The sequence below is a fragment of the Anser cygnoides genome, chromosome 5, assembly GCF_040182565.1.
Source record: "Anser cygnoides isolate HZ-2024a breed goose chromosome 5, Taihu_goose_T2T_genome, whole genome shotgun sequence".
NCBI lineage: Eukaryota > Metazoa > Chordata > Aves > Anseriformes > Anatidae > Anser > Anser cygnoides.
In genome coordinates this window covers 14,100,487-14,113,659 of record NC_089877.1, presented here as the reverse complement: position 1 = coordinate 14,113,659, position 13,173 = coordinate 14,100,487, and the positions used below count along the sequence as shown (strand labels likewise).

The 13,173-nt window shown below is 54.9% G+C and overlaps 1 protein-coding gene across 2 annotated transcripts in view; it reads right to left on the bottom strand.

Moving 5' to 3' along the window:
• Nucleotides 1-836: 836 nt before the first annotated feature.
• ALX4 (ALX homeobox 4) overlaps nt 837-13,173 on the bottom strand; it is a 32,729-nt gene continuing 20,392 nt past the window's right edge. For both annotated transcript variants that reach the window (XM_066997186.1, XM_048080013.2), the window contains 3 exons: nt 9,581-9,891; nt 5,815-5,943; nt 837-5,683 (listed from right to left, as the gene is read on the bottom strand). In XM_066997186.1, the coding sequence (XP_066853287.1) occupies nt 5,360-5,683; nt 5,815-5,943; nt 9,581-9,891 (764 nt within the window). In that variant the 3' untranslated portion in view covers nt 837-5,359. The remainder of the gene's footprint in view (nt 5,684-5,814; nt 5,944-9,580; nt 9,892-13,173) is intronic.

Here is a 13,173-nt window from a genome sequence, read left to right as displayed (position 1 = left end):
TAGGTGCTGTAGGCACATCTCCCGGTGAGAAATGTTTCCGTCTGTTCTAAACGACTCCTGTAATACCGGTGGGAAAGTGCGGCTGCGACAGAAGTGGCACGTTTCTAATCTGCGTCCTGCCGCTATCGCTATCTGGAGTCTAAAGAGAGGCTTTTCAGCTCTTCGGTAATACTCAGGCCAGGAGCAATTTCTGATGTAAACCCATATGACCAGGATGTTACTGAAGCTGGCTTCAGGCTCTCAATAGTCAGAGCTTTGCCAACATCTGGAGAATCTGGCTCCGAGTGCTTGGGGAGGGAAGGAATTTTTCTTCTGCAAGTGAGAGGAATGGATAAGCTTGCAACAGCACCTGCATTATCTGTTTCTCTGCGAGATGGAAAACAGCCACGCTCCAGCTGAACCGAGCTGGTGCTGCCGGCCAAGCGATGGGAAGGTGAGGGACACGGGAAGGGAAGGGAAGGGAAGGGAAGGGAAGGGAAGGGAAGGGAAGGGAAGGGAAGGGAAGGGACGTGCGCTGGGAGCCCTGGGGCTCAGCCAAGCCTTCCCCTCCGTGCAGGGGGAAGCAAAACCCAAAGGGCTTTGCCCCATAGCCCCGCGTGTCCCCGTGCTGGCTGCAGGGCTGCCGGCCATCTCTGTAGGGGCAGAGGCGGCGGGCCCGTGAGCTGCCACCTGTTGTTAATCTACCCCCGGCTAATCCATTCTGCACTGTGTCAGCAGTTCAAAAGGGCACTGTTAGTATTTTTTGCCAACTTCAATTAACGTGAGATTTTGGAGGCCCCTCTGATCACATTTCATCTGTCATGAGTCAGGAACAAAACAGACAGATTCCAGTTGAGAGCGGAGAAGAGAAGGAGTTTATTGCAAACCAAAACAACAACAACAGTGTTTGTATCTCCTCAGCCAGGGGGCCTTGGAAGTGGGGGCTTTCCCAGCAATTTCACTCCTTTAAAAAAAAAAAAAAAAAGGAAAAATAAAAATTGGTGCCCAGAAATTCCAGCCCCCACCCCCCAAAAAAAAGCTGCTGCAAGTGCAATAACTTACTTTGAAAAAACAGGGAAAGGACCAAGCTGCAAGACTGTTTCTTCTTTTTTTAATATTCCACTGTAATTAACTGGTAATACATGGCTGCATAGGCATTAACATCGCATGGCACAAACCTCACAATGGCAACAGTTTTAATGATTTTTTTTATTCTTTTTTCCTGAACTTTTTCAAACTTTTTTATTTTTTTAATATGTTCTACCCCAGGCCTTTAAGCTAAAGAAAAAAAAAGTTTGCGTTTATACAAGGTTACAATATTTTACAACAAAAAAAACAATAATATTGATTGAGGTTTGTTTTCTTTCTTTCTCCCAGTCTCTCTTTCAAACACTGCACACCTAAACCGATATATTATTACACATTGAAAACTGTCCTTCAAAATCAGTAGTACAAAAGTCCTAGCTCTACCTACCTACCTAGCTATGTGGGGGAGCGGGGCGTCGCGTTACCAGCAAGGAGCTAGCAGGGTGCGAGGCTGCGCCCTGCCTCCTCCCAGGACCCTTCCCCGAGCCCAAAAGGGCTGGGGATGACTTCCAGCTCGATTCGGCCCCCGTTCCCATTTGGGTTTAATTTCTAATTTGGTCTGTTTGCTTTTTGTTGTGTCAGTCAGAGCAGCAAAATAAACACGGGTCTCTGCATCTGCCTGATTATTTTTCAACCCCTTTTTTTTTTTTTTTCCAGGAAACTACCTTTTTGGCTTTGTTTGTTTGGAGAGTGTTTTACAACGCGCTGCCGAGCCTGGGTGCGCTCTGTGAAGCAGGGAAACCGGCCTCCCCTCCCCAAAACACCCCCGCCACTGGAGGAACCCCTCGCCTCCCCCCTCCCCGTGTGCAGGGGACACCATGCGTGCAGCAGCTCTGCCACGTCGCAAGTGCTGGTGGCCTTGCCATGATACCTGTGCCTTGGGCCAGATGTGCCCCAGTACAGATGAAAGCAGCACTGGGCCGTGCTGGTGGTGGGAAATGTCCCCGGGGGGACGGCCCGGCCCCTGCCTTGCCCCACTGCTCTTGGACTCATGGTGACAGCAGCCTTTGGAGCCGGGGCGCTGCGGTACCCAGCAGCCCGCCTGGGCAGCAGGAGGTGTTTGGAGAAGCAAAGGGCTTTGTGGGGATGGGCATGGGGGTAAGGGGGAGCTATGGTAAAATCACCACTGGCTTGCAGCAGCTATTGAAGCACTAACTGCTGCTCTGGGAGCTTGGCAGCTGGCAGCACCCGGCTGGGAACCCGCGCTGCTCTCCCCGCTTGTCTGCTCCTCGTCTCCAACCCCTGGGACGTCCCTTGCATTTCTAACCCCAGGCAGCCCCCTCGCAGGGAGCCTGCTGCATGGCTGGGGCCCCTCAGAAGAGTGCTTTGCTACCTCTGTAGGGCTGGAGAGGGTGCCCAGACAGGAGCCTGGCCTGGGCTGCAGGCGCTGCACCCACAGAGGATGCCACCACGGGGCGGCCAGGGGCTCGTGGGGTGCTTTGGTGGTGGCTGGGGACAAAGCTCGCAGCTTCGAAGGCATTTAAATCCAAGCCAGGGAATTGTGGCTCCATGTATGGACAGGAGTAAAAGACTAAATAAGAAATAAATAGAGAAGAAAGTCATAAATAGAGTCAAAAGGTATTAAAATAATAATAATAATAATTAAAAAAAGGCATCATCGTGATAGCTTGAGATTGCAAGAACAGCACTGACCCTGTGACCCTTAAGAAATGCAGTAGCCGCAGGCTGGCTAGGTTAAGATACATACATATATATATATAAAAGTATATATATATATATATTTATACAGCTTTTCTTGTTAATTTAACAGCTATATTTTTTAAAAAAACTTTTAAATTAATTAAAAAATGTGTGTAAATACAGATGCGCGCAGCTCAAAAACTGCTCTAATAGCTGCTGCCCGAGGCTTTTGCTGCTCGAGCCACCCGGACTGACCCGTGGACGAGGGGGGGCTGTGCTGGCACACGGGGCAGCAGCGCTCCCCGCTCCTGGTGCACCCCGGCAGGCTCAGGGCTGGGCACGCATGGCAGTGCTCGGGATAGATGGAGGACAGCGCATGCTTTGCTCGTGGGTTTTTAAGGTAAGAAAGCAGGGGTTCTGTTAAGGCCGGTAGCGCTGCCAGGAGGCTGCCCTCTCCAAGGAGACAGCGGAGGCAGCACTCCGTCCCGTGAGCTGCTACGGGTGAAATGCTGGCCCTGTGAAACTGAGGAGGAAGAAATACCCTTAGACTTCAGCAGAGAGTGCAGCTAAGCCCTGGGATAGCCATGGGTCTCCAGCAGGGCAGCCAGCAGTACCTGTGGGTCCTGCAGCATCCATGCCCACCCAGCCTGCTGCACCCTCCTCGGCTCCACTTCTCCTCTGGGGGCTGAACACTGTGGTGGAAAACACCTTTCCCTCCGCACCACAGGAAAGGGCTCTTTTCTAACACAAGGAGGTCTGGGGTGTCCATGGATGGAAGGAAAAAGTTGGTACACAATGCAATTTTTAGATTGTAATGGTGCCAGTGCATGCAGGAAAAAAGAGGTTTGGGCAGCGATCCCATGCGATCAGCATCGTTTTTAGCACCTGAAACACTTTTTAGCCCAATTACTTAGCTGAATGTTTAGGCTGGGACATAAGTCTTGTTTGCTTCGGATGGGAAAAGCCCAGGTCATATGCGTAGTCTGCTTAACTTCATGCTGGTTCCTGATGAGTACCAAGCCAGGCATCTCTTAGCATTTTTAGATAGAAAAGAAACAGTACTACCGGTCTTTTCGTATTCCAATAAATATATGTTACATTTGATCTAGCATTGATGTATCATTTATGTGGTGTACAACAACGCCTAGGCACTGTAGAAATATTTTTATACGGCATGCAGTTAACCTGAACCCTGATATTTGGTTGTAGCCTATTTGGAGCCCTTTCCAGGACCACTAAATGTCCCTGGACACGGAGCCACGGGATCCCCCAGTACAGAGCACAGGGAGGGAGGACAAGGTGACACACATTTGTACAGGAGCAAAACCCTACAGTTCCCTCACTGATTAAGCTCAGGCTCAGTGCATAGCCGTGCGGTGTGGGTGCTGGTGCCCGGGTGACATTCAGCGAGGCAAATTATTCCTGGCACTGCGAGACCGTTGGGCAGCTTGGGAACAATTTAGCCTTGCAAAGGAGACCTTACTTAACTGGTGGGAGCACTCGGGGAGAAAACCGAGGGCGGGCGAGTGGGAGGGATGTTGTCTGGGACAAACCGGGCGAGCTGCGGTGTCTCCCCGCGGGCTGGTGCTGGGGCCCTGGGTGTGGGGGCGATGGGAAGGGCGGTTGTCACACGAGGCTGGCCCCGGGACCAGGTGGACGAGGATTTCGATGCCCTCCCTGCCCTGTGCACTGCCGCTTGAGCTGTTCCTCAGTGGGGTCTCTGGGACCTGTTGTTGCTGTCAGAGGGCAGTGATTCCTGACCCAGTAAAAGCCAGGGGAAAGGTTTTTCTGCCCCACCGTGCACCACAATGGCCACGACAATCACGGAGCAAACCCCAGGTGCCCGTGGGGGTGTCACCTTCTGCAGGGCCGCCGGCGGTGGCAGGCAGCTGTCACCTCCTGGACACTTTTCTGGCTGGGTGGCCGGAGAGCCAGCAAGGCCCTGTGGTGTGGTGGCACTGTGCCTGCTGGCAGCAGGCATCCCCTTCATGTGCCTCCGTGGCTCCTTGCTTCTCCTCTGGCTGCGGGATGGGACGCGGAGGAAGCAGGATGGCAGGAGGCGGGGTGGTGTCACCTCCTTTCTAGCCCTTGGTGTTCTCCCAGCCCTGTTTGGCTGTGGGAAGTCATGGCTCCTGCGAGGAGGACAGGAGCAGCCTGAGAAGTGTCTCTTTGCTGGTGCCAGAGTCCCCGTCCTGTCCCCTGCCCGGGGCAGATGAGATCTGAGCCTCGCTGCTGGCAGATCAGGCGGGGAAGGGGTGCGTGTGTGGGGGGTGGGATGGGGCAAGCCGCTGGGGATGCCGGCGGGCTCTTGCTCTCCAGAAAGGCAGATCTGGTGACAGAGAAAGGAGCGGGGAGAAAAGACGCCCAGGTTCCTGGGGAGGTGGCGGTGGCAGGGGACACCCCCAGACCGGGTGGCGGCGGGAGCAGTGCCCGCCTTTCCCCGGCCTGACCCTGGAGAGCCGGGAGCTGCCCGTGTCCGTGCTGGGAACACGCCACTTACGTTAACACACGTCCTTTATACACCTAGGGTAGCTAAAAGTGCTGCGTTCACATCCCCGAGGAGGCAAGGGCGGGCTGGAGTCCCGGCGGGCGGCTCTGTCCGGCTGTCCCCGCTGGCTCTCGCGGTGTCCCGAGGCGCTGGGCCGCAGCCCTGTCATGTCGCCCAGGAGATCGCGGCGCTGTGCTCCTTCGCCTTCATCCGCAGGGCAGCGATGCTGGAGGTCTTGCGGTCCGGCTCGCTGTTCAGCTCGTAGCCGTTGAGGCCGGGGCCGATGCCGGCCGTGCCGAAGAGGCCTCCCACGTGCGTCTGGCCCACGTGGCCGCCGGCGCCGGAGACGCCGAGAAAGTCGGAGACGCCGCCGGCCGTGTGGGGATGAGCGTGGGGGGACATGCAGGAGGGCACCGGCTCGCAGGGGACCACGCAGGCGGGCACGGGGGAGGCGGCGCCGTTGTTGCCGATCCAGGAGGGGTTCTGGATCTGCGGGGAGGGGGGAAAGGAGCATCAGGGCCTGGGGAGGGAGCGCCCCGTCCCCCCCCCCCAGGTGAGCGAAGCGTGACTTGGAGCAGAGCAGTGACGGACGGACAGACCAGGGCGGGACACGCACTCACCTGGGCGTAGTTCTCGGCACGGGTGAGCAGGGGCAGCTCGTAGGCGGTGGAGAAGTGGGTCCGGACCTGCTGCATCTGGCCGAACCGCTCCCGCTTGCGCCATTTCGCTCGCCGGTTCTGGAACCACACCTGGGGGCGAGAGGGGGACACGGGGCTGTGAGCAGGGGGGCACCGGGAGCTTCGCCGGTAGGGCTGGGACCGGCCTGCAGTCCAGGCTGGGAGCACCCGGGCAAAATTTGGAGCCCAGCTTTGGACACTGGGGCCTGGCTGGGGCCACCGGCAGCTCCTGCGTCCAGCAGCCGGCTTTACCCCAGGAGAAGGCAGCTTCCCCGTGCCTGGCTGCTGCCAGCAGCGCTCACGGTGCCAGCCAGTCCCAGACAAGAAGTGCAAATTCATCTGGGTGCGCTGGTGCCAGGCTGGAACTGGTGGCGCTGGGGCTTGCCCCAGGCTCAGTCCTGGCTGTGACAATGCCATCGGCTGAGAACTTGTGTTTCCCACTGGACTCTCCGTCTTCCTTCTCTTAACTTTTTTTTTTTTTTTTTTTTAAAAAAAAAAAAGGTGCAGCATCCCTTCTTTTCTTGGCTCTGGGAAATGACAAGTGAACTTCTACAGTGTTTCTTGTGCCCTGCTTTGCACCTAATTTGCTTTGTAGGGTTTGTAGCTCTCTGCTTCACAGTGCTGCTCAGATGCCTTCGAGGCAGCAGAAAGACCAAAACGCTGTTTCTGCTCTTATTTTTACTGGCTTGACATCAGTGTGGATTATTGCACTGTTGTCAGCAGCATTGCTCCTGATTTGCATCAGCATAAGAGAGATCAGAGCCTGGCCCAGTGTCTTCAAAGCCTCTTGAAGCCTGTGAGTCAGGGAAACACATCAATCACGAGCTGCTTTGAAGGCACTGAGCGATGCGTGCGATCACCAGGGGCTGGGTTGTGCAGGTCACGCCAGTGCATGAAAGGAGCGGTCCGGGAGCTTCTGCTTCGAGTTTTGCACGGTGACCGGGGGGGGGGTGTGTGTGTGTGGGGGGGGGGTGCCTGCAAGCCACAGCTCAGCGTGGTGATGCCAGTGCTCAGCCAGGGCTTCACGGGCTGCTGCAGAAATGGGAGCCCCTTCGGGATGCTCCTGTCCTCGGAGGGCAGCGGGGCAAGCCAGGCAGTGAAGCCGGGCAAGCTAGAAACTTGTCCAGGAAGAAACCAGCCCAAGGATTTGTGCTACATGAGGCTTTCAAATGGGCGCGACTTCCATCCTAAGAGGATTTCCAGAGGGTGCAATGAAACCAGCAGAAGGATCCTAGTATCATCCCACGCCATGCATGCGGAGCGTCCTACTGGAGCGGGCCGGGTGCCCCAGGCATCCGTCTGCTTTTCTTCTCCCTCCTCTTGGCACGGCCACTCCAGCCCAGCTGCAGGCCAGTCCCAGGGCTGGCCGGGCTCACACCGCTTTGATCTGCAGATTCAAAGCCCGTGGTGGTGACCCGGCTCCTCGCGGGGCGGCAGAGGCCCCGCTGTGCTCAGAGGGGCGCGGAGCAGGTAGGGAGCTGCTGGGCACAGTGCCGGGGCACACATATGCCGGGCACATGCCGCCGTCCCCGCCTGGCGAGCCGCTCACCTGCACTGCCCTGCATCCCCCCCTCACCTGCGTGGCCCGAGCATTCCCCAGGCCCCTGCCTTTTTGCCTTGGGTGTTCTGGTGGCGACAGAGCAAAGTGGCCTAAACTGGCAGTCCCGAACTGCAGGCTCGTGGCAGAGCATCTTCGGTGGCTGTGGCGCTGGGAGGTGGCGCTTCGAGGGAAGCAGGGTGGGCAGGGCAGTGGGTGATGCACAGACATCCACTGAGACACGGCTACGTGTTCCTGGCTCCCTCGCTCTCGGAAGACACCTGCTTTTTAAAAGGACATCTAAAGGAGCAACAAGCATGCATTTTCTGTTACCTTCAGCCAAGGTGCCGCCTGTGCGGGACATGCCCACTGGGGCTGTGGCATTGTGTCCATGTGGGGGCTGCGGGCTGTGCCCCATTGTTAACGATTAGGGCGGGAGCGCAGGCGAATGGTGTGGACCTGACTCCTGCAGACAGGGCTTTGATAAGCACCGATGTACCAAATCAGCCCTATAAAAATCTACAGAACCGAGAACGTTTCATGTCTCCATAAACATGCGGCCATATGCTGGTGCCTAAATCCATATGCACGCGCCGCTGACGTGCCGCGGGGGGCGGCGGGGCTGGGGAGGGCGTGAAACAAATTGCACAGCTCCTGCCCCCCGCTCCCTCTGCTGTCCCCCACCGCCCCGCTGGCAGGGCGCAGGTGGGGGTGCTGAGGCCTCAGCACCCCTGGCCATCGCTGGGGACCACTCAGGGGCTGCACCGTCACTTTGGTCCTTCCCCAGGATGAAAGCAAGCTCCCCTCCCTCCTGGCTGCTCGCCCCCTTGCAGCGCCATCTCTCCCCATCCCTGCCTCCTCCTCCCTCCGCTCGGTCTGTCTGTCTGTCTGTCTCCAGGACCGTCCCCCTGCTGACGGCCAGGCTGTCTCCCCTCTTCCTGGAGATGACCACCAGCCCTTTGCAAGAACAGAGCCAGAATTCATCCTTGAGCGCTGAAACTGGACACCATTTTATCAGTGGCCTGGAATGGGAAATTGGAGCCTGGGATGAGAGAATTGAATAACTTGAGCTTGTTTTCATTTCATGTTTAATTTCCTGCAGGCTTAGCTCAGTCTTTCCGCTCCTTCCACCAGCCTCCCAGGGTTTTATGGGGGAAAAGGGATCAAGATATATTACTTCTTGCTTTGCTTTGCTTTTTTTCTTTTCTTTTCTTTTTTTTTTTTTTTCCAAGGCGGTGATTTCACTACAGCCAAGTTTGACATTTCCCTCTCACTTTCAAGCCCCCGCCGCATCACAGGGGCACCGCTGACAAGATTTCATTAAGAGCCCCAGCAATCATAAGGCCGTCTCTGAAGGGGGCTGGATGAGGCATTGTGTTCCCTGGCTGTGAAGCCCCCTGCCATGCCATGCCATCCCATCCCATTCCATCCCTCCCCTGCCCAGGGCTCTGAAGCTGATGCTGCTGGTGAGGGACAGTGCTGCCTGGACACAGAAGGAAGCCCGCAAGGCTTCCTCATGCCTTCCCCCTTCCTTTGCCAGCCTCAGTCTTCCTTGTCTCCCTGCCCTGGCTTAACCACCACCAAGGGAAGCTGTGGCAGCCCTGGCTGGGCTCGAGAAGCTCATGCAGTTGCTGGTGCCAAGCAGGAGCCCCTATTGGGTCTCTGCAGCCCAAAACATTGAAGAGGAGGAGAAAGGCACAGGATAAGCGCACTGTGCGGGAGCTACATGAAAGCAATGCCCACTGCACACCTCTGCAGGTTGGTTTCTGTGTCCTAGCAGCAGCATGCAGAGAAGGGGTCTGTCCTGGGGTCAGAGGGGGCAGGCAGGATGCCACCACCCCATTCACACATGGCATGGCCATGCTGTGCCTGCTGCTGGCACACACACTGCTCCGGGCATCGCCAGCTGCTATTTCACCACTTGTGATGGATAAACCCAGAGCTGCCACTTTCCTGCCTGGGCTCTGTGCCTGATCTTGCCCATAACTCCTGAGGGAGACCAGGCTGGCCAGGGAGGACAGCCTGCTCTGGCTCAGCTTGGTCCTTACATCAGGAGTTAAAGTCGGTATCCCGTGCTGCTGCCCCATGCCCACCAGCACTTGTGATGTGTCCCTGGGAAATGCAGAGCTGCACCCAGCAGCCGAAGTAAATAGCTGGCTGCATCCCCGTTACCTGCACTCGAGCCTCGGTGAGGTCTGTCCTCATGGCTAGCTGCTCCCTGGCATAGACGTCCGGGTAGTGGGTCTTCTGGAAGACCTTCTCCAGCTCCTCCAGCTGGTAGCTGGTGAAGGTGGTGCGGTTCCTCCGCTTTTTGCCCTTGTTGCTCTCTGAGTCCGCCTTGTCCATGGGGCTGGGGAGGTCCGTGCTGGCCCTGTCCTGGGAGACTTTCACCCCGGCCTCCTTCACGCTGAGGTAGCTGCTGTCCATGCCCGAAGGGTCGGCGCTCGGCTGCAAGTCGGCCTCTCCCAAGCCGCTCTCTTTACCTGTTTGGGGAGGGAGAGAGAGAGAAGGAGGTGGGTGTAAATCTTATGGTCAGTTGTTTGGTTCAACCAGGAGTTTCAACAACTCGACAGGCCTTTGAGAGAGACAGACAGGTGGTGATGGTGAGGAGGAACAGGGAAAACAGGAGCCTTTTTTTTTTTTTTTTAAATTTATTTCACATTGGTCTATTTTCAAATGTTCTAAGTCCAGGATCAGTCTTTCTGAGAAACAACCCCACCATCTAATGACTGCCCGACAGGGAGCTTTCCCTTGGGAGTCTTCTGTGCTGTCATCTCCAAGGTCATTCATGCTAACCCGGACATCTTTGCCAATATCTTTGGAAATCCCCATTTTTTCCAGCACTCATCCCCAGTTACGTCATTGCTCTCCCTAATTCATTATTTACATGTAGTTTTGCTATTCGTTAACAGCTCTGTCACAGCTTTACAAAGGAGTGGATCTGAGAGGAGGTCTGCGTGCCCGTGCCCTCGCCCCATCCTCAGTCTCACAGCTGAAAGGATGCGTCAAGGCAATTTGGCAGAAAGGGGAAGGATGAAATGTGGCCGTCACTCAGGCACAAGGGCAGGAAGACACAAAGTTAAATGTGGGAGGATAAGATATGAGGGATTTGAGAAAGAAATTGCCTAGTTAGTGCAGAAGAGTCCCGGCCAGGGCTCAGACTGGCACTGGAGATGAGGGAGCTATTTGCCACTACCACTCCACTGTGCCTTCAGTAGGACATATTGCGTTTTCTAACCCTGGTCTCTCAGAGTTTTGAGGAGCTCAAGTAAGCCTTATCTCATCTATCTCAATTCTCTGCATTGGTCCCTAGGAGGATTTGTCACAATTTATGCACCCTGGGCACTGGGACCTGGGTAAGTCACCTGCTACGGCAATGAAATTTATTATTTTCCACAGCAATCATAATAAGACAGCTCCAGAAAGTCTGCAGCAACAGCCTATGAGAATCAGCAGAAATGGAGTAATAAATAAAGTATTCCATGAAATTTTCCCTGTTCTCTTTTTCCTTTCTTTCCTTTCCTTTCCTTTCCCTTTCCTTTCTTTCCTTTCCTTTCCTTTCCTTTCCTTTCCTTTCCTTTCCTTTCCTTTCCTTTCCTTTCCTTTCCTTTCCTTTCCTTTCCTTTCCTTTCCTTTCCTTTCCTTTCCTTTCCTTTCCTTTCCTTTCCTTTCCTTTCCTTTCCTTTCCTTTCCTTTCCTTTCCTTTCCTTTCCTTTCCTTTCCTTTCCTTTCCTTTCCTTTCCTTTCCTTTCCTTTCCTTTCCTTTCCTTTCCTTTCCTTTCCTTTCCTTTCCTTTCCTTTCCTTTCCTTTCCTTTCCTTTCTCTCCTCTCCTCTCCTCTCCTCTCCTCTCCTCTCCTCTCCTCTCCTCTCTCTCCTCTCCTCTCCTCTCCTCTCCTCTCCTCTCTCCTCTCCTCTCCTCTCCTCTCCTCTCCTCTCCTCTCCTCTCCTCTCCTCTCCTCTTCTCTCCTCTCCTCTCCTCTCCTCTCCTCTCCTCTCCTCTCCTCTCCTCTCCTCTCCTCTCCTCTCCTCTCCTCTCCTCTCCTCTTCTCTTCTCTTCTCTTCTCTTCTCTCTCACTTCTCTTCTCTTCTTCTTCTTCTTCTTCTTCTTCTCTTCTTTTTCCTTTTTCTTTTTCTTTTTCTTTTTCTTTTTTTTCTTTTTTCTTTTTCTTCTTTCTTCTTCTTCTTCTTCTTCTTCTTCTTCTTCTTCTTCTTCTTCTTCTTCTCTTCTTCTTCTTCTTCTTCTTCTTCTTCTTCTTCTTCTTCTTCTTCTTCTTCTTCTTCTTTCTTCTTCTTCTTCTTCTTCTTCTTCTTCTTCTTCTTCTTTTTCTTCTTTCTTCTTCTTTTTCTTTTCTTTTTTTCTACCCAGCCTCCTACCACACCATGAGGTCTGTGTGTAGAAAGTCACAGGAGGAAAATCATCTCAAAACCAGGGAAAACAAAAACAAAAACACACGGGTACGCAGATGGCCCCTGGGATATCCTGCCCAAATCCCAACCAGAGTCAGCAGACAGCAAGGCAGCACCTTGTCCTCGAGGTGGTCATGGCAGGGCTGCAAAACACCCTCCACACATGTCTGTGAGCACAGGAAAGCTCTGGGCCTGCTCTGCTCTCCCGGCCTGCCCTGCAAGAGCCGCAATCATTTTTCTCCCTGCTGCAAGCAGCACATGGTGGGCTTCCCCATCAGGGCGTCCACTGCCCGCTCAGCCCTGAGGGTCTCAGCAGGGACGTGGTCAGGCTGTCCCTGAGTGTCCTGACCCGTTGTCCGAAGGCCTCCCAGCAGAAGATGGTGCCCACAGCAGCGCCAGGATGAAGGAGGAGGCCGCGAGCATGGATGGTGGCGTAGGGCAGGGGTGGCATGCATCCACCCTCGGCTGAGCGTCCCGAGGAGTAACTCTCATTCCCCAGGAACAGGATCCCTGACCTCAAAACAGTCGTGCTAAATGCTGAAGTGAAACAAATTGCATACATCTGCATATGGATATGCCCAGACTTCCTGTAACTGGAGATGGCCTCAAAGTTTCAATGCAAAGTTTGGGGTGTCTGTTTCTAATCAAACCTGGAGAGACCTTGAGTTACATATTGTGAAGATCTCCATGACAAGGAGGTAATGCGAGCATCGTTACACCCTTACGAGCCCGACAGGGCTGCTTGGTGCCTCCTTCGCTGCTCACGGCCGCTTCCTTCTCCCTCATGGCGGTGGAAGGAGGACATTTGCTGGCTGCTCACCTCAGCTGTCTGCCGGCACTGCTGAGCCCTTCCTGAGTCACCCCACAGCAGGTGCCGATGGGCAGGGACAACTCGGGGCAGTTGGGCACGTGGGTCCCCCAGCACTGGGCTGCTCTGCCATGGCTCCTTTTTGGATCCTTGCAAGAGGGGAAACGCCTTTCTGGTGCCACCACGTCTGTGCTGGGAACCACAGGGAGGACAGCGGTGAAACCCAGACCGTGCCGATCACTTGGGTGCTGTGGTGGCCAGGTGACCCCCGAGGTGGCTGGGCAGCACCCCGCTGTCCTGCAGGGACTGGGCTTTTAACCATGTCATCACCACGTTCGGACTCAACGTGTATCTGTTTTGTTACTAGAGGGTGCTGTCTTGGGAGGGTGAGGATGTAAACACTTCTCTGCCTACAGTCTTATCCGTGAAATTTAATTTAGAGTGAATTCAGCTTGGCGCATCCACACGGCAGGAGAGAGCGGGACGTTTCAAGCACGCAGAGCAGCGTCGGGCTCAGCTTGGCACGATGTCTCTTTCGCACAGCACATG